This window comes from Patiria miniata, unplaced genomic scaffold (genome assembly GCF_015706575.1).
Source record: "Patiria miniata isolate m_02_andy unplaced genomic scaffold, ASM1570657v1 HiC_scaffold_6, whole genome shotgun sequence".
NCBI classification, from domain to species: Eukaryota; Metazoa; Echinodermata; class Asteroidea; order Valvatida; family Asterinidae; genus Patiria; species Patiria miniata.
The window spans coordinates 8,322,719-8,348,491 of NW_024037073.1; the positions used below are offsets into that span (position 1 = coordinate 8,322,719).

The window sequence follows — 25,773 nt, forward strand, 5'->3', positions numbered from 1 at the left end:
AAATGGCGATGAGCTTCAGGACCACCGGGGTACTTAAAGGGCCAATCAATTTTTTTTTGCATCTTAACTTACAATGAATTTCATGAAATCGACTGCTGGAGTGCTGAGTTGTATCACATAGCAACCAAAGAAAACTCATGTGCAAATGAATAAATGTTTTCATCGGATGACGTCAGCCCAGCCCCACCTACATGTATACATGTTTACACATGGGTCTTCACCGCGTTATGGGGAAGTTTTTTATTGTTAGGCAAATTAGGACAGAGTTATGGGGACTTCCTGCTGTCCCCACAGCGTCTTCGGTCCCCATAGTACCATGGGACAACTCGTGTGTAGTCCCCACAGTTACCGAACAAGAATGTGTGTACATGTACATGTTCTACATAACCCCCGAGGACGAACACACAAAGGGAGAACAACAGATCCTTTCCGTCCTCGGGAGTTGGGTTTTTTGTTGGAAACGGTCCTCTGTAATAAGTCTGTGTGCTTAGTCTATGGGAGAGTGTTATATACGGTAACAGGGACAAAGGGAAACACAAAGCATTGTCCTCGAGAGTATGGTAAAACAAGAGAACTTGAACATGTATGTGAATGTGGGCGTGTTCAGGCATTCAAACCGTGGACGGAAAATGTTAGAGAACAAAAGACACCAATATCGTCCGCGATTCCCAGCATACGTCCGCAATTGGGGTCGTGTACAAAACATATGGGAGTCTTCCTAAAAACTTTTAAGTACAAACAAAATAGGGACAACTATCTATAGGACGTCAACGATCGACGGTGTGAATACAACTAGGTGTGTTTGTGCGTGTTTACGGTGTAAATGGTGGTCAAACACGTGCAACATCATCGATGAATTGAGGACAGGAACCAAATTGAGGACGACCTCGATTAGAAAACGTGTACAAAACCAATGGGAGTTGTTGCAAAGAAAAGTCAGTAGAGTATTTAAACAAAGGAAAAGGGAAGAGAAACAATAGAAAATCCTTGATTGACACCATAAACAAATGTGCTCATACACGTGCATGTACAATGAGTTTCTGCACCAAAACAGAAAGAGGGGTTAGAAGATAAGTGATGAGTCATGAAGGATTTGGCTCAGAGTAATACACAATATCAGAACCTAATCAATCTTCCTCACACTTAACACCACATACGTACACAAACAAAATACATGATACACAAACAAAAAGTCCAACTGATTCACTGTCACTAACCCCGTTAAGCCCCACCCCCATGACGTTTAGATCAATCACAACCATGACTGTGCAACCAAGTCTGTCCAAAGGCTGACAATGACATTTGCGTGCATTTTAGGTATTGGATTACCACCAATAAAACTGCCAAAATATTAGGAAACAGCCTACGTGAGTAAATAAACGCATCAAGCATCCTGTAAAAATATTGCATTTACCAGTACTACGCCGTCATTTTCAAGAAAAGAGGATACCATTACTTCCCACGCTGGTTCGGACTAAACCATTGCAAGGTAATGATGGTAAAATGGTCGAGAGAATTGTTTTTTCAAACACTGTTCCCAAGTTACCAAATTAGGTTAGTTTGCAATCGGTTATGGGCCTACATATCCGTGAATGAGAATTATTTTTCTCTAGAGACAGGTTCTCTAGGGAAAAATAATGAAGATGCATTTTCACAGCATTCTGCAAATGATTGAGCTGAAATTTTGACAGGTTCGTTTTTAATAAACCTGCCTCAGATTTATTGTGTTGTCATTCCTTGAATCAGCCCAAAAAAATCCAATTTGGTGTCCATATGGCATTACCTTTAAAGTTGGAATATACGTGCTTTTCAAAATTTCACCAAAAAAAAAATCCGAAAGAATTTTAAGGGAATACAATGTCCTGTAACAAATATTATTGCTTGTTTACATTTGTAGGCCCTTTTACAGTTTGAAAATTGGTTTTAATAGCGTGCTTTAGTTCAGAAAGTTTTGAGTGAAATTTTATAAATATTCATCTAATGACTTTTCAGATATGATTAAAAAATTGCCATCGGCGACATCGATATCACAATAATATGGAATAATCGAGTACTAGTATCGATATATCCACAGTGCTTAGACTTACGCTTCTTCACTTTCATCCCGTAAAACAATTCTGAGAAGAGAAAGCTGCTCATGACATAGTTCCTACAAACAAACACAGCCTGTGTCTTGCCGCTGCGAGCCACTTCAAGAACACGGTGGAGTCGTCTCCGGGGCATTGTGATCAATAAAACTCGTAACAAACACACTCAATCAGTGATGTTACTTCCTTTTATCCATTCTATCCTGTAAAATTCAATACTATGAAATTACATATACGTCATGCCACAAAACTTCATGTGGATGAGGAAAAAATTCTATTTTAAGATTCACAGTTTCAGTTGTGGACACATGACAATACATCACTAGCAGGAAACATACTTCCAACGTGAATTCCATGAAATCAATTTTCCCGGCAAACTCTGCAAACTCAGAAAGTTCATGGCCAATATTAAGAAAGTCCGTTTTCAGCAATCCACAGGTGTTTATGTTGCTTGCCCACTAAAACAAAGTTTAACCCAAAAGCTCCAGGTAACTGGACAGACATCAAAGACCAACGCAACAATTTTGTCCTGCACGTTCAAATTCACGGTTTCTAAAAAAATCAGGTTTGCTCCCTGGTCACACGTTACAAGATACCAACCAGAATTCAATATTGTCAATTTCCACTGCAAGCGAGGAATTTAGAATTTCTCTTCCTAGATCTTAATGTCTTATCTTGTCACTGATGCTGCTACAATTCCAGAGGGCCTGAAGTTCCATGGTGTGCGAGTAAAAATTTGACAGAAGACATCAGGGGATGGTACACCATGAATCACTGTATGTGTAGATTTCTACATCTAGGAGCAGTCCCTCAAAAAGAAACAACTCTTGTCAGGCTGAGAAATCTTCACATCTTGAAGAACTGAACAACAACTAGTACAAAAGTCCTAATATTTTCCAGAAATGGAGTCTTCCAAGGCTCTGCCTTAAAGTTGAATAGTCCTTTGGAGGCTGCAGAACTCTCAACTCTCAATATTCCAGCAGTAACTCTCGGCATGAGATTATTGCGTGTTCATCTGTGACGACATTCTTGCACAATGTGCATACGTGCAGAGCAGCTACATGTAGTTAGAGCAACCTAGGGACGAACCCACTGGCCCTCTTAAAAGGTGGCTTCCTTAAAATACACACAGACCAGGATAAAAAGAGGAAATCTTCTTAATAACATGTAGTTCATGGTGAGTAACAAAGCAGGGAAACTTGGCCCGTATCAGCAGGTCAGGCCACGATGAACCGTAGTCTTGTTTCTCATATTTTGACAAGTGAATCTGCATACACCAGGATTTCTCAAAACCCGTAACGTTTTACTGGGAATGTGCTCATTGTGAACACAAGCTTTCAACCAGTGGGAATGAAGGGCAAGTTCATACTCAATGCGAATGCAAATTTATGCAAAGCGAATACAATCTCACAAAACATTCCCAGAGAAAAATGCGCATGAGTTTAAGTGTGTTTAACAATTGCGAACTGGCAGCGTGGATGTTGCTGTGACTTGGTCACAAATTAACACTCGTGTTTGCTTTCGCACCGAGCAGTGGTGTGGCGAGAAATTTTTCATAGGGGATTTACATGTGTACCAAATGAAATTTCAATTTGTCACATGGACGTGAAACAGAGACGAAACCAGGGTTGGAGGAATGGCCTGAGACTGATAGTTTAAGCCAGCGCATTTACATGTACCCCTCCTCTCTTTCCCCCACCCCCCTTTTTTTGGGTGGGGGGGGGGGGTCATGGGAATTTTAACCCCAACCCCAGTCGTTATGCCACTCATGGGCATCAATCCTGGGGGGGGGGGGACAGGATGTCCCCCCACTTTTTGAAGGATGGGCCGATGGGGTACACAATATCAAATGGACGTCCCCCTCCCCCCCCCCCCCCCCCCAGATTTTTGAACTCGTGTCTCATACAAGGCCCTATTATGTACTACAATGCATCTTTTGCTAAAAAAAATGTTGGTTAAAGTGGTCAGAAATTCCTCAGATCGCACCACAGAGCATTTAAAATTCACGAATTTAGCTGAGAATAATAGCTTATTCAACGACTTCAACCTTGAAAATAATGTTTAAATTATTATCTTTTGCAAAGAAAATATTGGTAAAAATGGTCAGATATTGCCTCAGATCGCACCACAGAGCATCTAGAATTATTCTTTTGGGGGCCCTTAAGCGGGCCCCGGACCCCACGCCTACAGCTCAGAATAGGGTGATTCCAACCTCGAAAACAATGTTCAAATTATTATCTTTTGCTAAGAAAATATCAATATTGGTTAAAGTGGACACAAATTGCCTCAGATCACAACACAGAGCATCTAAAATCCAATTTTTTCAGGGCCCTTTAATAAGCGGGCCCCAAACCCCACGCCATAAGGGCTTCCACTCGCATTAGTTCTGATAAAGGTATGTCCCCCCCCCCCCCCCCCCCCCCCCCCCAGGCGCGGATCCAGGGGAGGGCCGCGGGGGCACGTGCCCCCCGTCAAATTTGAGTCCAAAAAAAAAAAAAGGAATAGAAGGGTGAAAAAGAAGGGAGGAGAGGGAAGGAGGAGGGAACCTCCTTACAAAAATACCGGCGCCGATATTAAACATGAGCCTGCAAACATTGCGTACTCGACTCGAGAAGCTTCGAAATAAACCGCGATCCCATCGTACGTACCCCGTACATACGTGCGTACGTATTACCCTGCATATACCGTTATTAAATGCGATTCATACGAACGTACACGATTTATTCTCTACGAACATGGCGCTTTATGTGCGCGACAAACACACGTTGCGCAGTGCTATTTGGACCACACCATTGGTCAAGGGTGTGTTTTAGTAAGAACAATTTGCCAGCTGTTCCACGCGCTTTTGAATTACAAATTATACTTTTTTCACGGAGTCCAAAACATGTCCTTGTTTTAAATTGACTTCTTCAACGTCACGTCATCATATAATTTTCGTAAAGACTTTTCGAGAAACGATGTAAAACCCTGAAAAAATTGAAACACCCCTAAAGGTCATGGATCCGTCCTTAAAACGTTTTTTTAACGAAGAAAGTTGAGATCCAAAAGTTGGGTTTTGACGTTACTACGCGTTGCAGAAAATACAAATCTGATAAGTTTGGTACAAAAAAGAGATCTGTTTGTCTGAGGACAAAAACAATCAGCAGTTATTGCCCAAAGGCAAGCTTTAGCACTCGAGACATGCTCTTGCAAGCTAGACGGAACGCAAGTGTGTTGCTTTTTGAATTGCAAGCGAGATAAATTTGATCGTAGTTCGCCGGTGGCGACGCGGGCCGGCATCCGTGCTGGACCGGGAGGTATACACCTTTTCCCGATGTCTATTTCTCAACGTTATCATCAACAATTATTTACTGTAATTTTTTTACATAACTAAATGACGAATCCACCTTCAAAATTGTACCATGTGGAAATTGCAATCATGGCGCCGAAAGACCCGATGTCTATTATAATGTAAAGACCAGACGCAGTGTCTCACACAATTTGTCTTGCTGCGCCGCCGATCTGCCGATTTACAAATACATGCACGTGTAATAGGCCCTATTCTTGAAATTGAAACTGGATTGAATTAAAAGAACATTTCTTTAAAATGTTTGGGCATTTTACATTATGCAAAAAAGAGGTAGAAACTTGGATGACCGTATGATTAATTTCTGTAGTCATGAGATAAAACTGAGCTGTGAAGTTACAATGCAGGCTAATTGCTCCTCTGTTTTAGTTTGATTAAATTACACTAATTTTAAACTTGAGTTCAATTAACATGTTCAAGCGATTTCTTCTTGTTGATAAACTGAAAATTTCAACTTGAAACAAAACATTAGAAAGCATCCTTACACCAGTTTACAAACTAAGTTTTTACAATTCCTTTTTCAAAAATATAATGCACGAAGACACATGCAGACGAAAATACATGGTATCAAGTGAAGAACAGAAGAAACTGAGAAGGCTTGTAAAAGCAAGATTATATTTTAATCAATGAAAAAAATCTTATAATCTTAAAACAATTTACTCAAATAACTCCGGGGAAGAGGGGCCAGGAATTGCCTCAGATTGCACCACAGAGCAACTAAAATCCAAAATTTCCCGGGGCTCTTAAGCGGGCCCCGGACCCCACGCCGAAAGATGTTCGCGCTCCGCATTGGTCTTCGGAAAGATGCCTTATACTCATCCTTGCAAGATACAATTCCTTTTCAAAAATAAGCACGGAAATAACTATGCAGACGAAAATGTTTGGTTATACAAGTGAAGAACAGAAGAAACTGAAAAGGCTGGTTAACGCAAGAGCAGTGGCGTCGCCAAGGGGGGGCCAGGGGGGGCACGTGCCCCCCCTGGAAAACCTAGTGCCCCCCCGAGTGCCCCCCCATCTGAGATTTGGTTTGGTAAAAAAATATATATATATATTTTGTTATATTCAACTCCCATCATCTGAGTTGGTTAAATAGCAATTTCTGGAGATATCTTCAGATCGAATTTAGCATCAAATGTGGCACCATTTTGCATCTAGCCCATCCTCCGTATGCGAAAATTTTCCAAAGGGGAGGGGGGCACCCCCTCCTCTTAGACCCCTCCCCCAGGACGGCGATCCGTATCCACCTAAGTGCCCCCCATCAAATGCTGGTGCCCCCCTGTGCCCCCCCAGACTGAAAAGTCTGGTGACGCCACTGCGCAAGAGTATATTATAAACCAATGAAAAACATCCTTATAATCTTAAAACGTTTTGCTCAAATAACTCAGGGGAAAAGGGGCCAGTAATCCCCTCAGAATACACCACAGAGCATCTAGAATTCTAAATTTTCCGGGGCCCTTAAGCGGGCCCCGGACCCCGCGCCGTAAGACAGGCGTGATATGCCCTCGCATTAGTCCTCGGAGCAAAAGCCACAATGCACCGTTGCAACAGTTTACAAAACGAAGTCAATACAATTCCTTTTCCAAAATAAAAAGCAAGAAAATATAAAGACGTAAAATGGTTTTCGACTTTCAAGCACACAGTTGCTTAAAAATTGTAAAAGTAAGAGTATGTTTTTAAAAAATCCTTAAAATCTTTAACACTTTTGCTCAACTAATTCAGGGGAAAGGAGCCAGGAATCGCCTCAGATTGCACCACAGAGCATCTAAAATCCAAGATTTCCCGGGGCCCTTAAGCGGGCCCCGGACCCCACGCCGTAAGGGCTTCGAGCTCCCCGCTCGCATTAGTTCTCGGAGCAAATATTTTTGCTCCAACAGTGTGCCCCCCGTCTAAAAAAATCCTGGATCCGCGCCTGCCCCCCCTCCACTTTCGAGAAAGGATTGACGCCCATGATGCCACTGGTACAAAGTAAACACCATTATTAGAATATCTGATGTTCCCATGTGGATGTACATTGTAAGATGCACCGGAATGTGGAACAACTGCGTTGAGGGGAAACACCATCAACAATGCTGCATTCAAGTCCGAGAGACCACTTGATTGACAAGGCAGCCCCAACGGGTCAGGAAGGGGGATCATGTGGTCTCTATCCCCAGTATAACCATGACCTCAAAGAGTCTTGGAAATGACACATTGTCCAACTTCCTGATCCAATTTGAGAGACGTTTGGATGACGTCTGAGTGACAAGCCTAATAATTTGGGGATTACGCCCTTGTTTTCGTTGGTTGGGTCAGTGGTTCCCTGTGCAATTTTACTGTGACGGCGAATATTTATTGGCCCTTGTATAAACTTAGGATACACTTTTTATCCCCATAACATCGGATATCTGCTTTTTACAGAGTTGTAACAGAATTGTGTGACTTGAGTCAAGTCGAGTCATTTTCAAAGAAGTTAATCAAGTCGATCGAGCCATTGGGTGAAGAATGTCGAGTCAAGTCGAGTCACAGTGTGGTCAAGTCGAGTTGAGTCGAGCCAAATTTATGCTCGAGTTTAGCTGAGTCGCTGATATTTTAACACCATCTAAGAAATTACAGAATGGAAGAAAGAATACAAGGCACCAGTTTATTATGACAATCAAAAGACGTAAAATATGCTGCATGGTACCCAATAGACAGTTTCTGCTGGAGACTTCTACCATAGATCTACGTAAAAGTTACAAAAAACCACAAAGTGAAACTTCGGTTTTATCTCTGCTTTGCCTTCGGGTCTGAAATAATGTTTACGCTAACGTCAGACCAAATTGCAGCATACAAAACTATTTCTGATGTAGAAAACAATTACTTCCGAAGTACTTCCGAAGGATGTAAATTTAGCCTGAGTTCCATTAAGGGCTTATGAAATCGTCCGAAGCCAATGATTAAACCAAGAATTTGGAAATGTGTTTAACGTCTGGTTCCAGGAAAGTAGTTTTTGCGCTACATTATAAAACCACAAGGTGGGACTAAAGAGTCTGTGATGCAGCTTATATTTTTACGCAATAAGTGACCACAACTTGACGGTACATGTACCGTAAATATATTTTTTGCACAGTTTCGGTACTCGAGTGTCATTAGGCTTCGACTTGAGTTGAGTCGAGTCTTCTGATGAAGGATTTGAGTTGAGTCGAGTCACTTGCTCGCAGTGACCCGAGTCGAGTCCAGTCAGTTACCCGTTGGGACTCGAGTCAAGTTGAGTCAAGTTTTTTATCTTGAAAGGGTTGACCTTTGACTCTATTCATTAGGCCGAAAAAAAAATAATAGGTCTGCTTCCGGTTACCCTACCGTACATGTACCTACCCTATTTGTCAGCCCCTACCCTAATTTGTTTTGGGGAAAAACGAGGGGGGAAAAACGCCGAAAACCATAAATTACTTCCTTTTACCCTTGACTACACGTACACACCTCCATATGATCGTACACAAAAAAAAATCAAATGCCATGTAATCGGAAGCAGAACTATTTTTTGTTTTGGCCTTGGCCAACTTTCCCAACCCAATCATATTCACGTGTCTGATGATAACATCAAAGTCTGAAGCATACTACATGTACGCGTCTTTGTTGTGATGCATGTGACAGTGAATAGAAACTGGGTACATGGTTTTTAATCTGCACTTGAATTTTCTTCTTTTCTTTTATAATTGAATCAATTAATTAATATAAATTTCTAAAAACCTACCACTTTGTAACACTGGGACCCACAATTAATAGAATGACCCACATGGATAGTACAACAGGTGGTAGGCATAGAGGATGTTTTGACAATACAACAGGCCAAGGTAACTATTATTTTAATTTGAACCAGAAAACTTAATTAATTAATACTGAATTGCTTCTTTGAACAAGCTTGATTGGAAATATCCTATTGGAAGCTGCGGGCCAACAAATTCGTGTTCATGCATGAGTCCCGTGATTGTACCATGTAATTTCTGGAAGGAGTAATGTTTTGAGTTTTAAAAAAAATCAGCTTTTTAACCCCAGTGACCCCATGATGACCTTTGACCCCAGTTTGGTCATGTGACATGTTGGGGCTGGGCTACTGATACTTTTGACAAAGTTTGGATGAAATCGGTCAAAATATGTACATGTAGGAGCAATAGACAATGTCATCATTTGTTTCTAACCAACTATACGGACTAACGGCAAGACATGTTGATTATTGAGCTGCTATCCCGCAGCTAAAAATAAATGGAATTCGACCAAGCTTAACAAAACATAAGAAACTTTGATTATTAAATTTGTCTAGTGCTGCTTTTGTTTTTGAAAAATGCTCAGGGACCGATTTCACCAAATGCTAAGACGCATCTTAGGAAGGGTAACTCCTCCTAATTCGCGAGTCGTCCCATCCTGGGCCCAGGATGGATTTCACCAACTTAAGACGTGTTCAACACATCCTAAGTTCCTTAGCAATGTAGCTAAACTCGTCTTAACTTACGATCAGTCTGAGGGTTGGCTTATTAATGCGTGTTTTAATTTGTATATCGTCTGGAAATCATTGTCATTAAAGGCAAGTGTCGGCCTACAGTAACAGGTTTGAGGACGAAAACTGCTGTAGAAACAGATTTGGAAAGACTTCTTATACCGGTACGCGGGTAGTTTTAATTTAAAAAAAACCTTATTATTTAATTATAGCCTACGCCAACACTTAATCAACTTTTTGATTTAAATAGAGTGATGAAACGGGGAGCAAGATTGACTCTATCATATCTTGAGTAGAATTACCTTGCGTGTGAATCTATTTATAATGCATGCGCGCGGGAGCGAGAGTGCGAAGCCAGGCACTGTTGTTGCGCATGCACACACACTGTACGAGTCGCTGGTGGCCAGCATAAATTGCATGAGCCTATTGAATCACTATCAGTGATCATACAGGATATACCAACTGAAAAGCATACATGTACGCTCGTTCGTGTCGTGGCGCTATGACTGTCATTGGTTGATGATCAGCATTATCAGCCTTGTGTCACAGACGTTACAAATTCAAACAACAATACAATACCACAAAAAGTAAGCTTTTAAGTTTTATTCATAAATACCTAAGACAGTTTACGCATTCCTATTGGTCGAGAGCCCGTCACGTGGCCGGTCTTAAACGGATGATAAAGACATGGCTAGCTGGTCTTAAACACTTTTCCAGTGTCACAATAAAATGTGGACTCCTAAAACTCCAGTGCCTCTTATCGTTTCATTGGTTGAACGTTCACAATCCTCACGTAGGCATGCGCAACACTACCAGGGAGTCAGAATTTTATAGTTCTAAATTCAAAACACAACGCGCCAGGTGCGTTCTGTGCGACATCGCGCAGAACATGATGCAAAAGCGTCAATCTCCATAAAAGGGTTGTTTACATCTTACTCGCCAGCTGAACACTCCATTATTTTGCAAGAGGGATGTTTCAAAAAGCATAAAGTGAATTTGTTGAACTAAATCGGGATGTTTTGAACGAATTATATGATTTTTTCTTACCGAAAATTATCCGGCTCGGGTAATTATCAGCACCCAGACTCTAAGTGGTCTTAAACAGAGTGTTAAAAACCTCCGAAGCACACATTTATTCCCTTAATAATCTACATGTATCACAATGATATATTTTTACAAATAAATGGACTGATAATGACACCATGACACTTTTATGTAAGTATTGGAGAGTTTGCCATGAAGCATTTGCGTGGTTATGCCGGCTTATCAACTCAGCATGTCGTGGTTGAGTTGGGTTTTTTGGTATGAAAATGACGTAATACCCAACATAAAACCGCGGTTTTAGTGAAAACCGCATGTTTTTTGTCAGGGTATACTGCAGTCTAGTAAAATGCAATACTGTCCAAGCCAATTAAACATTTGTGACTTTGACAAGTCTGATCAGCTGTTGCCAACTGTCTATGTCATGAATGGTCCAAAGGTTGAAGCAGAAATAATTGAGGATTTAGGTAGATTTCTGGAATGGAAAAGTTCTTTCTCTAATGTGGACTTGGGCAAATCTGCAGTATCACCCTCAGTCATTTGCGTCAAGAAGCTTTCAACTTTTCTACCTTCATCTGAGTTTGAGTAAAGGACTGAAGGAGGCAGAAAGATGGTGGGAGCGAAAAAATGCTGAAAACGGGTTCAAGTTCAAAGGATTTTCGTGGATTAAGGGTGGAAATTGGTCCGTAATCGGGCAGAAACAGATCCTGGAGGCACCTGGCCTGGTCCACTGGTTCAATTATCAAAGCATTTACATGGATTAGAGCTTAGTCTAGGGTGAGGAGGGGGGGGGGGCTCAGAAGTGACCCCTGACCCCCATTTGTCTGAGATTCAGACGTTCAAAGCAACAGTACAATTTGTTTTATGTGCCCCCACGCGCCAGCCACTCGATACCACCTTTACAACATGTGACGTCATTTAGTGCAGAAATTTGGCCAAAGCTGTTGATTGGTCAATTGCTGCCATATTTTTTTTTTTTTTGTACGACATCGGGTTGAAGACGCCCACTGAATAGTCAGAATCTGGAGGTCAAGATGCAGTGTAGCTGTGCATGACCTGAAAAGCATACATCGTAGACATTTGCATCCATAGACTAATTAACCCTTACCCTACTTGACCCTCCAACGCATGCCAATTGTGCCTCAAGAAAATCTCCTATGTTTTTTGCATGGCCCTCCAATATCTGCCATGTCATTTCAAGGGTAACTGGACAGGCACTCCAATACATGCCACAGAGAACAATGAGAGTCCTCTGATAACAAAGTGAGTGCCCCCAGCTGGTCAGTATCAGGCACCCTCCAGGGCCTCCAACTCCTGCCAATTGGAGCCTTCACTGCTACATCAAAGTATCCTCCAATAAACTGCAGCTGGAGGGCATTGGCATAACCAACTGACATGCAGTAAACTACCCTCAGAGAGTAAGGGTTAATACACGATTAAATTCTGTTCAGAAATTTATTCCCTGTGCTGTATCCCCAAAATAAGCACCAAAACAAAACAATAATCATGAACAATAGACCCTTGCATGGTAGTGTTGTGCAAAACCGACCCAAAACCGACCCAAAACCGACCTCGGGTCGGGTCGGGTCGGGTCGGGTCGGGTCAGTTTCGGTTTTGCATTTGCGATTTTCGTGTCAGGTTGGGTTGGTTAAGCCATTTTGGAAAAACCCTTAATAAAATAATGTAAACCAGAAAAATTAAACAGTTCGGAAATTCTCACAGTGCAATATTTATTACAGAGTCACTGTGCCCAGTAGGCCTACCACCAAAATGCAGTCTACCATGCACGGTTAGTAACATGAAGGCCCACCAGTTGGTCACGTTGTGAGTACCGTACAGTATGATTCAGTGACTGAGAGATGGTTTTCATGCGAGGCGGGTAAGTTCAGGCACATAAAAGTAGACACAGTTGCCCAAGCCAGATATTCGGTGGGGTTTTTTTTTTGGGGGGGGGTTCGGTTCGGTTTCGGGTCAGTTTGGTTTCCCTTGAATTTGAGTCCCGTCGGGTCAGGTAGGTTTTAGGGAGTTCAGATCGCTGGGTTATTTTTAAGGGGTGGGGAGGGGTTTGGTTCCGTTTTGGGTCGGTTCGGTTTCCCTGAATTTGAGTCCCGTCGGGTCGGGTCGGGTCGGGTCGGGTCGGGTCGGTTTTTAGGGAGTTCAGATCGGTGGGTTTTTTTTTGGGGGGGGGGGGAGGGGTTTGGTTTGGTTTCGGGTCGGTTCGGTTTCCCTTGAATTTGAGTCCCGTCAAGTCGGGTCGGGTAGGTTTTAGGGAGTGCAGATCGGTGGGGAGGGGGGGGGGGTTTGGGAGGAGGGGTTCGGTTCGGTTTCGGGTCGGTTCGGTTTCCCTTGAATTTGAGTCCCATCGGATCGGTAGGTTTTAGGGAGTTCAGAGCGGTTTTGTTTTGAATTCGGTTTATATCTTCAATGTTTCGTCGGGTCGGTTTGGCCTGGTCAACCCGACCCGATGCACAACAGTACATCACACATGTACATGATGTGCTTCGTTTACAAAGTTTACAGGAAAGAATTCCATACATGGACATCACTCACTTTTCCCTGCGATCACCTATCAGCCATCAGAAAGCGATAAATAGCCTAAAAAGTCAATTTAGTAGGAAAAATACTGAAGCTGAGAAAACACTAAGAATTTTTCAGACAAGTCTCATATAGTCATAGGGTTTGTGCACAGGGTGTCAAGTGATGTCCAGCTTTGAAATTCTTTCCAGGAAGGGCTCTATAACTAACTTGAGTTGTGCAGTTAGTGACAAGTCCAATTTTCGTCGAGTCTTCGGTAAGTCAAGTGCAAATAATTAATTAATAAAATGTTGAACTTAGATGAAATTGTTACTTTAATTGTTTTTACCATGTCCGGTTTTTTTTTGGGGGGGGGAAATTGATTCACACAAAACGAAGGAAAAAACACTTCAGCTTGTTACAAAAAAAAAATAATGTTACAATTACAATGCTATTGGAGGCAGGGCGGGGCTGGGTAATGTATCTTACCATATCTGACATTGTTCCACATTGAGAGAATTTTTGTCTTCATTTTCTCTGCTGAGATGTCTTCCGCATCCTCCTCACCATCACGCTGCATGACCGGCTCGGATACTTGTTGAGAGAGCATCGCATCATCTGATGCCGATCGCAGAAACGGTCTGCTTTTGTCAATGGCCTCTCTGTATTTCATTACAGAGGCTCGGTCGGTGGAGTTGCTGCGGAAATGTTGGCTGTCCGACAGTGAGCCCTGTCGCGATCGACTTTGGCTGTGAGTCCGGTGACTTCGTAACACCTTCTGGTTCTCATTTTCTACGGTGGAATCTACAGTCTTGTGCTCTTTGCTCTGAAGTAAACTTGGTTTCACTTTGCCATGATGAGATTTTTTGGTAGCTGTTGTTTCAGACTTACTACTTCCACTATTTGATGCAGGATTCATGTTGAATGTCTTTATATCCTTCCAAAACTTTCCAAAGGATGCATTTAGTGAATGGCGTGTACTTTGTTCTTTCGGCTGGTTGCGTGCATGGTGGGTGGAATGTACGTTTTCTGAAGGGGGATCGTCTTCCTTTTTTCGAAAATCCTCGCTAAGTGGTCTTTTTGTTTTGGAAACGGAATGCTTTTGATAGAGATGGGGTTTTTCCCGACGAGGTCTGGCAGTCTCTTGATTTGCACAACCCGTGTTGGCACCTGCAGTTCTGGTTGTTTGTAGCGAGGGTCCTTCATTGCTCCCGTTCCCTTCCGTATTTTCACCGGGGCCGCTCCCTTCCGCACCGCCCGCCGCGCCCGGCCGCTGTTGTTGTTGCTTGCCGCCGCCGATAACACTGTCGTTCATATCCATAATCTCGGCAAACGTCTCCTTAGTGCTTTTCCAAAACTCTGACATGGGTTTGTTTAGGAACTCCATTATTCTATGGATGACATTTCGACTTTTCAGTGGCCAATGGAGTTCTAGAGAAGGTTGAAAACGATGGGATGTTGGGTTGTACACAAATAACCTTCGTCCGTGTCATCTGTCATACACGGTGGCAGCCATGTTGAATTAGGATCAGTTATCATGTGACACATAGTACATGTACATAGTATAGTACGACGTACACGCAGCTAGCTAGAGCGCACAGAGTGCAGTGCAGCAGGGACACGCCCCCCCCCATTCAAAAACATAAACGTAAACATTCCTCCCCCCCCCCACCCCTCCCTTGCATTTATCAACGTGTAGTCTTTTCTGCCCCTATTTCACGTTACGTAGTCATTTCAATTGTGGTGCCGTTCAAGTAGAGATGTGAACTTGTTCTAGGCTGGAACCGAATTTTTGGAGAGTGATGAATCAAATTTGCAGGGGGGTGGGGCACTTAATTATTCTGGTGTGCTCTAAAGGGGTACGTAAGCAACCCCTAATAAAAAAATATCCCATTTAACATGGGAACCCATTGGAATTACATGGAGAATTGGCCACCATGTAGCACGGGATTTTTTTCCATGGGATTTTTTCCCATGGGGTTTTCTTATGAATGGCTTCAGAATGATTCCATATCATAGGCCCTATTTCCCAAGAGATTCAAAATTTTCCCACGGAACTTTTCCATAGCATCTTTCCTATAAGATATTTACAATTACATTTTTACCCCATGTGATAGTTATACTCTTCACCCAATGGGGATCGGTATCCGGCCATCGCGGGACTCGATGGGGATTGTCCCACTCAATAACCAATGTCTATATATATTGCTCCTTTACCACTTTTCAAGTTGTACCATATTGTTACCGTGTCCCAATTTACTTTCCAGTCATAATTTCCAATCATAATAATAAATGTTTCCAATCATAATAAATAACTGCATTAAAATTAGTCACAGATCTATAATCTGCACATTTTAGGCTGCATGCTGCATTTGACTTCACTTATCTTTTCGGAAAAAAAGTAGGCTGCAAAAAAATGCTTTTGTTTTCGTTCTTTCGAAGAAGTTTTTTTTTCTATAATCTTCACAATAATTATTTTAAAATGTCCTGTTCCGAATTCCATGCTCTATGCGGAAACATAGTTGCTGTGATTAGGGCGACATTACTAACACATTGTCGTAAAAGTTGGTATCTGAAAATTTCTATGCAGAACCCCCTATACCTCACGGTATACCAAATGTAACTCTGACACCGTGGCACCTTTCAAAGAATATGCCTTTGAATGAACATGACAGGAAGGGAAAAAAAGAGAAAAAGAAACTGAGAAGAAGAGGCGCGAAGTCATAGTTAGTGGTGTACATTTAATGGGTGGGGGGGGGGGGCAAAATGTCCCTGCCCCCCTCTAAAACTGATAAATCGAGATTTTGTTGAGAAATACAGGATTTTTGGGGTGAAAAATATGTTTTGCCCCCCTCTAGAAAAAAATCCTGACGCCGCCCATGATGACAACTAGTTATAAAAGATCCAGAGATATATCATACTCGGCAATATAGCGGATAGTCAGTGAAAGATCTTGGCTGGTGTGTACAAAGTAACGTTAAAATTAGTGTACAGTCGTTTTCCTATAGTTCCGGATAGCAAACATCATTCAGGCTGCTTTCGGCTCAACTACTCCACGAATTCAAGTGACATTGATTTAAAAGTTTACCTTGAGTGATGGAGATACCACAAAATAATTTTCAAAATTTAAGCTCTTTTTATTTTGATTTACGACGTCAAAAGTACCGATGTCACTTTTCCTAGTTCCGGATCGGTTCATCAGTTCCGAATCGAGCAAAACTGCCTCACGCGAAAAAAAAATCACGCGAGAAATTTTTTTTCAGCCAGAACCAACCGAATCAAGCATATTTTCTGATAAAGTATTATTTCATTTTCATTCAAGAGAATTCCAGCAAATTTTAAAAAGAGAAAAAAACGCAAATGATTTTGAAACTTTTGTCTGCAGCGCAACAGCTCGAACTCACGCACGGACCGAAAATCTTTGACCCAGCACAGAATACGTCACACAAAATCGATTATCGCGCGTGTAGTTGGGTCGTAAGTGCACGCGCTATCCGGAACTAGGCAAAAGCATACGGTCATTCGTTGGCGAATTTTCAAAGACTTTACAACTTTATATTTGGATTCAACAAGCATTCGATGGAAGAGCTTATACGACTGTAGTGTATGAATAAAATATTCGAAATCACACGGTACAATTGATATACCGAGGAGAAAATTTATCGTCGATTCGCAGCTCCCGCGATTTTCTAAAAACCGTCCAAACATGTCGAAGTGCGAGTCGGAAATCTGGCCAAAATTCCTCTTCTAAATATTTTATCGGAAAAATCTTTGTGTATCAAGGAGCTTACATTTTTCTTTTCAAAATGCTCATCGTCAGAAAAAAATTATTGGAGACTAATCCAAAAGAGGTAGGTTTTTATTTGAAGCTATCCGGAACTAGGAAAAATCCGGAACTAGGAAAACGACTGTATCTAATTTATTTTATTTTTTGATTTTATATAGGATACTTTTTAGAAGGGAATTACGAAGGTGAATCATCTAGGCGAGGAGGATATTTTTAGAGGGGAATTACGGAGGAGACTAACAATCTTTGCATGGAGGATTTTTAATTTTAATTTTTTTTTTATTGATTGATTTATTTATTGTTTTAATTTTTTATTTTGTTTTTAATATTTAATTTTATTTATTTTTTGATTTATTATTATTCTTCATTTTAGAGAGAACGATGAAGAAGACTACATTTATGGTTTGTAAAAGTGCCATTAGGTTTCGCCACGAGAATGCACGACCTACTCGAAAAGAATTTTTATGATGTTTAAGAGAAAAATTTGGTTTGTTTTGAGGAGGAAGGAAGAAAGGAAGGAACGGAAAATGGAGATCTCAGGATAAGTAACTGTCATTACGGAGGAATGTAATGAGGAAGGAAGTATGACTGTTAACAAGATTGGAATAAGAAAAAAGTGGAAAGGTCTCCTTACTCTCGGGCCAGCATATAACATTCTTATTTAATGATCGTTAACTTGGTTATCGTTAAGATCGGAGTAAACCTAAAGTTTACACAACCTAGATATACCTCACGGTATACCAAACGTTAACTCTGACACCGTGGTAACAAGGAGGTTTCGACCTTTCAAAGAAGATGCCTTTGAATGAACATGACAGGAAGGGGAAAACAAGAGAAAAAGAAAAGAAGAAGAGGCGCAAAGTCATAGTGGTGTAAATTTAATGGGTGGGGGGGGCAAAATGTCCCTGCCCCCCTCTAAAACTGATAAATCGAGATTATGTTGAGAAATACAGGATTTTTTGGGTGGAAAATATGTTTTGCCCCCCTCTAGAAAAAATCCTGACGCCGCCCATGATGACAACTAGTTATAAAAGATCCAGAGATATATCATACTCGGCAATAGTGAAAGAACTTGGGTTAATAAGTACACAGGCGTGTCAGAGTCAGGGGAGACACCAGAATGCCCAGGTTCAACTTATCGGGGACGCGGGTGCTGATTGCTGACCTCCCCAGAGTCCAGCGGGGTCCATCATGGGATGCAGCGGCGGAACAGGCCGGCACGACCAAACATCAGAACCACATTTGCCGAGGCGAATACACTGCTGACAGAAGTAGGTTTAGAAATGGCCAGAGTGTCTTAAATTAAATTGAATTCTACATGGGATTGATGACAGAATCAATCACGACGCTTTTTGACGCAATTTTTGTCAATTTTGAACAAAACGTTACTACTTTGGGCAAGTTGGAACAGAGAAACGGAAAGAATTATGCTCAGACGCCTTTTTTTGTTGTGTACAAGTTTAAAAGTCACTCTTTACAAACGTCTAATCTATCGGACGGTTTATTTTCCAACGAGCTTGGGAAAGGAACATGAATAAAACTGCTAGAAACTGCTTACTGACTTGACTGACCTGAAATATACCAGTCAAAACAGAACGAAGGCCAGCTAAACTCTTTTGAAATTGGAGAAACGATACTGCATTATTTCCATTAAAAGTGACATGTACTCAGCCCCTATTCCCGTCTACTCTATAGACTATAGGAATTCATACTGAGTCGGAACTGGACGCTCTGGTTCCTCTCAGAAGCCCCTGTTCTAAAAGAGACCGAGTTAATGTTTCTTCCTTCTTTCTCTTCAGGTGAACACGCCCACACCCAAGCTCGTCACTGCACCGACTCCGCTCCGGAGAACGCGTCCCCGTACGGGCCCGGATTGGACTCGGATTTCGGTGCCAGCAGCGCAGACATTCCGCACTTCACCGTGTCAACAGCTTGAACGTTACCGCGGACACGTCTGTACGGGACACTACCTACGAGTTGGACACGTACGACCCGGCGTACGTGAATCGTACGGTGAGGTACGTGGACGGCGCGTATTTCCCGGTGCTACAAAAGAGACAAATTTGGAACAAAAGGGGTATTTCGAATTTTCATGGATCAGTTGCGTTCAGCTGACATCTTGGAGGTCTTTTCTTTAAATCAGTAACAATGAATGCACAAGGCGTTCTTTCAACAAAGATTAATTAAATTCAAGCAAATTAGTTGCCCAGTGAGTTTTTATAAGTCAATTGGGAAAGAATGTTGCATCCTGACGTCACTTTTTTCCCATGATAAATGTATCTCAATGAAGGTCAGTCATTGCAAACAATTTTGATAGACATGAATCTGGGACTGAGAAACATTTCCAATTTTGTTAGAAAATACTTTGAAAGTGCACTCTCCATAGAAAGTGGCGTCAGGATACATTCTTTCCGTTAAGTGAGTCATTTAAGTTTAGTGTCATAGGATGATGCTAATTCTTAACATTATTTTTCATTTTTTGTTATATTTGTTTTAATGGAAACAGAAACGTAATACTGTACTGAATTTTATTTGTACTTGCAGGAATTATGCAAGGTTAAAGTTTGAGTTTGTACAGGGGTGTGAGATTTCAGCTTTCAAGCTGATTTCAGCTTTTTTTGTTTTGGATTTCAGCTTTTTTCCCTCACTTGCTGTGTACACAAGTATAGGAGATTTCCAAAGTTCAGCTTTGTTTTACACCTTTTTCAGCTGTTTTCAGCTATTTTTATCGGTGGTCTCTCACATCCCTGTTTGTATGAGTATTTTGGGGAAAAATTGACAAAAGTAATGAATCAGGCTGAATATGGCAGTTGGTACAAATTCTGTTATATATTATTTCTTAAGAGAAAATAAATTATGCCTAGTCGAATGTATCTATATAGATAAATGAAATAAATGTTTCAACACTTCCAAAAAGTATCACTACTTTTGTTGCTAGACGATCACTCTACTATTTTTTTTTTACAAAAATATACAAATATTGAAATTTTTCTTCAAAACTACAATATCTGTAAATATATGTACCACAATTTAATTAATGGGATTGAAATTGTAGTCATGAAGGGAAAATTTCATTTCCTTTTGTAAGGGGAAAACACTATATTTGGGTCAAGAAACTTATTGATCTAAAAAAAAATAGCAATATCTTCAACAAATCATGATCCTCTTTCGTTTTTCTTCAATCTTATAAATATATATGAAAAAATCCAACACAGTTACATAGATACACTTCAAAAGTTTCTGTTATATTTATAACGGAAATTTGAGGAAAAAAAACCGGTTATAAACAAATTGCACGCGCATAAAAAAAACATTGATTTTTACAGAATTTGTTTTATGAATTAAAAACTATATACATCTAGTCACATAATTACTTCAAATATTTACATTTCACTAAACGATCTGAAAGACAAGGTTTAATAAGTACTGAAGGTTTAAGGTATGGATGAAAACACAATAATCGTAACAGTATAAGCTGTGAAGATGAGATAAACGCACTTCATAAAAATAACTCTTAAAAAGTTCTAATGTTTTCTGAATGTTTTTTTTCTTTTCTGAAAGACAAGGTTTTACATAAATATAGAATGTTGTCATGTTCGTACAAAAATACATATTTAAAACCCGATTGTGGCGAGACGACACACAAATATAATGGAGCTATGCACTTGTCTTTAGGTGGAAAACAGCTGTTGCATTAATTCTCCTTTTGTTTGACCAGTCACAGACTGTCAAAAATTCAATCCTGTTCCCCTGCCATGCCTTTTACAGGCTAGTCACCAACAGTCAGATCGTATTTCAGTAGGCACTGTGACAGTCAAATTCCATCAACAGACAAAAAGCAGGTGACTGGTACTAGGCACAGTTGGCTTATCAATCTCCTACAGTCAAAGGGGTGTAGGGGGCTCTGGATAGAGATAGTATACCGTTGCTGTCTGTCAGCTGCATTCTCCTGGTAGAGTGGACAGGCATCACTGGTTCTCATCCATCTCCTAAATCTCTCACGTGCTGGCTCCAAGTGCCACACCCCGGTATACCGCTTCAGCTGGCGGGCGAAACCACGTGAGAGGGTGGTGTCTATACACTGCACCACTGGGCCGATGAGCTACATCAGAGAGCCAACGACCAGGGCGGAGGAGGTCAACGTCTGACCCAACGGCCACGTGTAAAGGAGTCAACCTTCCAAATCAGGAGTGGAGCCCCGAAGGCGGACTGGTACCTTGCAAACACCGTTTCGGCAGCTCCTGCAGCCAAGCTGGTGCCAAACGTCATGCTTCGCATTCCTTTGGATCCCATCAGCAAGGCCGAGAGGGGGATTCTGACGCATGGGCAACCCAGGATCTCCGTACTTCATGCCCAGGCTTGTGCCCTGGAGAGACCACTCCAGCCTCACCCTAGAGTGAGGAAACAACACGGCAGCTGGAAGTTACGGGTTATAATTAAGTCCCATCCAATTGGCGTAGGAAACGGGGCGCCACGGGCCAGCTTCAACGGTGGGAGGAACCATCGCGTTCCATTGGTCTGCTACCGCCCGCCTCAAGCCGGGCAGCCCCTGGCCAGTAAGGTGTCGACCCGCCAATGTCCATCTGCCTCATTGGGTGCTTGGGGCTTAGTGTAAAGCACGACAAGCGGACGTTAACTGCGCACCAGACAAACAAGGAAAGATTGAAACGAAGATGCCAGCTCTTCGCATATCAAGCTAGAATGTTAGAACCATGCGCACAGGGCTCTCAGACAGCCTTGACCACATTGACGACTCTCGCAAGACCGCCATCATCGACCATGAGCTCGACCGACTCAATGTCGACATTGCTGCTCTCCAAGAGACACGGCTTGCTGACTGTGGTTCCCTAAGGAAGAAAAATTACACTTTCTTCTGGCATGGCAAGAGCACAGAAGAGACCCAAGAACACGGCGTTGGCTTTGCAGTGAAAAACACCCTGATTGCCACAACTGTACCACCGACAGGAGGCTCCGAACGCATCCTTGCCATCCGTATATCCACCAGCAGTGGACCAGCCAATCTGCTGAGCGTTTATGCCCCAACCCTCTGCTCTCCCCCTGAGTCAAAAGACAAGTTCTACGAGGAGCTTGACATGGCCATCAGCACCATCCCAAAGAACGAGCACCTGTTCCTCCTGGGGGACTTCAATGCTAGGGTTAATTGGCGCCGACCACGAATCCTGGCCAGACTGCCTTGGACACTTCGGAGTGGGGAGTATAAACGAGAATGGGCAGAGACTGCTAGAGTTGTGCTGCTATCATCAGCTCTGCATCACCAACACCTTTTTCCAGACTAAGCCATTCAGCACAGGGTCTCCTGGAGACACCCAAGATCCAAACGCTGGCACCAGCTCGACATCATCAAGAGACGAGAGGCACTCAACTTTGTCCACTTCCACCTGCACTTTTCATAGCGCGGACTGTGAAACGGACCGCTCCCTCATCCTCAGTAAGGTCAAGCTACAGCCCAGGCAGATCCACCATGCCAAGCAGAAGGCACGTCCCAGCATCAACGCCAGCCACTCCATAAATCCAACTGTCACCCAGCTCTTCCCCACCTCACTTGATCAAGCACTCTCCTCCTCCAATCAGCAAAGTGCCGTGGACAAGTGAAACTGCCTGCGTGACATCATTTATGACCAAGCCCTCGCAGCATATGGCAAGAAAGTGAGGAAAAATGCAGACTGGTTTGTGGCCAATGGAGCGGAGATGCATGGAGCCAGTTATCGAGGCCAAGCGCACCGCCTTCCTCAAGTACAAAAATAATCCATCGACGAGGAACCTTGAGGCTCTTAGAAAAGCCAGGGGCAAGGCGCAGCAAACAGCACGACACTGCGCAAACAACTACTGGCTCAAACTCTCCTCCAGCATACAAGCCGCCTCCGACACAGGTGACATCAGGGGCATGTACGAAAGGATCATTAGCAAGCAACAGGTTCCTCCATCAAAAAAATGGCGCCTCTCAAATCCAAGTCCGGTGAAGTCATCACCGACAGCAACAAACAGATGGAAAGGTGGGCTGAGCACTACATGGAGTAATATGCCACAAAAAACACAGTGTCAGAAGAGGCTCTGAATGGCATCGCAAGCCTGGCTGTGATGGAGGAGCTTGACAAAGGACCCTACGAAGAGGAGCTTAGCAAAGCCATTGACAGACTCGCTTGCGGCAAGGCCCCAGGTGCTGATGGGATAACACCTGACATCATCCAACTTGGGAAACCAACCCTTTTGCCATATCTTCACGACCTCCTCTGCCTTTGCTGGAATGAAGAAGCCGTCCCCCAGGACATGTGTGACGCCAAAATCGTCACGCTGTACAAGAACAAGGGTGACCGCAACGACTGTAACAACTACCGCGGCATCTCTCTGCTCAGCACTGTGGGAAAGGTCTTCACACGCGTTGCCCTTATCAGGCTCCAGCTTCTGGCAGAGCGCGTCCACCCTGAGTCACAGTGTGGCTTCAGGGCAGCAAGATCCACGGTGGATGATCTATCTTCAACCTTCGACAACTGCAGGAGAAATGCTGTGAACAGAGGAGACCCCTGTTTCTCGCTTTCGTCGACCTCACAAAGGCCTTTGACCTTGTTAGCAGAGATGGTCTCTTCAAGCTGCTTGCAAAGATCGGTTGCCCTCCAAAACTTCTCAGCATCGTGACATCATTGCACAACAACATGCAAGGCTCAGTCTGTTGTGATGGAGAAACTTCAGAGGCCTTCCCAATCCGCAGTGGAGTGAAGCAGGGCTGTGTTCTTGCTCTTCGGAATTTTCTTCTCTCTCCTGCTGTCATTTACATTTGGCTCATCCCCTGAAGGCGTCTACCTATACACTCAAGAGCTGATGGCAAACTCTTTAACCTTGCCCGCCTGAGGTCCAAGACGAAAGTGATCAGTGTACTCCTGAGGGAAATGCTATTTGTAGATTGCAGCTCTAGCATCCCACACAGAGACAGGGCTCCAGCAGTTGGTGGACAGGCTCTCTTATGCATGCAAGGAGTTCGCCCTCACCATCAGCATTAAGAAGACCCATGTCATGGGCCAAGAAGTCGAAAACACACCCTCCATCTCTATTGACAACAAGACTCTAGACTGTGTGGGCACCTTCACGTACCTCGGCTCAACAGTCTCCAGCAACCTGTCACTTGACGCAGAACTGAGTACCCGTCTTGCCATGGCCGCCAGAGTGGCCAGGCTGGCAAAGAGAGTGTGGACAAGAACCTAACTGTGTGCACAAAACTCCAGGTCTACCATTGTAGCATGCGTCATCAGCATTCTGCTATATGACAGTGAGGCCTGGACCACCTACACTAGACAAGAAAAACGGCTGAACAGCTTCCAACTGCGCTGCCTACACCACGTCCTTGGCATCACATGGCAAAGTACCCAACACAGAAGTCCTGGAACGCGCCCACTCCACCAGTATGTTCGCCATGTTGAGCCAGCGCCGCCTCAGATGGCTCGGTCGATGGAATCCAGCCGTCTTCCAAGGGCCATCCTGTATGGCGAGCTTTCGTCAGGCTCCAGGCCAATTGGTCATCCCAACCTACGCTTCAAGGACGTCTGTAAACGCAACATGAGGCAGGCTGGCATAGACCCCAACAGCGGGAGGAAGCCACCCAGGATCGCAGTGCTTGGAGGCAGACAGTTGCCGCAGGGGTCCACCGCGCTGAGGAGAGGCGCACCTTCTTGCTGCAGGGGCAGAGGCAGAGGAGGAAATTGCGAGTAGCAGCCCCCACCCCTGAGTCAGCCCCCTCTCCTTTCGTCTGCGCTAACTGCGGCAGAGACTGTCATGCAAGAATTGGACTGCTCAGCCACAGCTGCCGCTGCAACAAAGACGACAACCCCTGGGCGCAGTCCATCGTCAGTATTGACGGACGGATGCCTACTACAGTCAAAGCACAGCTGTATCAAAATTGATAACAGTCACAGCCAGTCAATCCTGCTTTATGAAGGCAGGGAGCGCTCAACTGTTAAAAACAGTCACCTGATTTATTTTGACTGCTGGCCTGAATGTTCTCCATGTGTATTATAAATCGTACAAATTTTTAATTGTATTATGAATCATTATTTTTGAACAAGTTGTGTTAATTCTGATGAAAGTTTAAAATGTCATCAAAATTGAGGTAGTTTCTCTTAAATGCCCCTTTGCTGGAAATGTTGGTGATTACGCGTTCGCGCATAAGGGCGTAAGCGCATACGCCCTTCTGCCAGGCACATGACAATTAAGAATCTGTTGTTCTCTCTTCGTGTCTCTATCCTCGGAATATATGTAAAACAAGAGCGCACTGGTTCGCAAAGTGTGTACGAGTAATTTGCCCAAACCAATGTTGTTTTCACGTGAGAGGAACGACCCAAGTATTGGCATACAACAGCCCTCGTATAGTAACGTTTGGCATGTTCCACCCATGAGGTTGTAGTTATGCATGTAGTCCATAATCATTGCAAACGCTGAGTTCTTAGAACAGTAGAAGACACTTCTACTAAATACTGTCGTCACAAGAACCTCAAGTAACATACTGCGCACTGGTTTGCATGTGTATGGTACAAAA

The 25,773-nt window shown here is 43.0% G+C and overlaps 2 protein-coding genes across 2 annotated transcripts in view; one reads left to right on the forward strand and one right to left on the reverse strand.

The window, feature by feature from the left end:
- LOC119743176 overlaps positions 1–14,959 on the reverse strand; it is a 30,440-nt gene extending 15,481 nt beyond the window's left edge. The window contains exon 1 of the mRNA XM_038219554.1: positions 13,931–14,959. Within this exon, the coding sequence (XP_038075482.1) occupies positions 13,931–14,828 (898 nt within the window). The 5' untranslated portion in view covers positions 14,829–14,959. The remainder of the gene's footprint in view (positions 1–13,930) is intronic.
- Positions 14,960–22,905: 7,946 nt separating this feature from the next.
- LOC119742800 lies at positions 22,906–24,446 on the forward strand. Its single transcript, XM_038218975.1, has 3 exons — positions 22,906–23,119; positions 23,287–23,753; positions 24,147–24,446. The coding sequence occupies exons 1-3, from the start codon at positions 22,906–22,908 to the stop codon at positions 24,444–24,446; spliced, it is 981 nt and encodes a 326-aa protein (XP_038074903.1).
- The last annotated feature ends 1,327 nt before the right edge of the window (positions 24,447–25,773 follow it).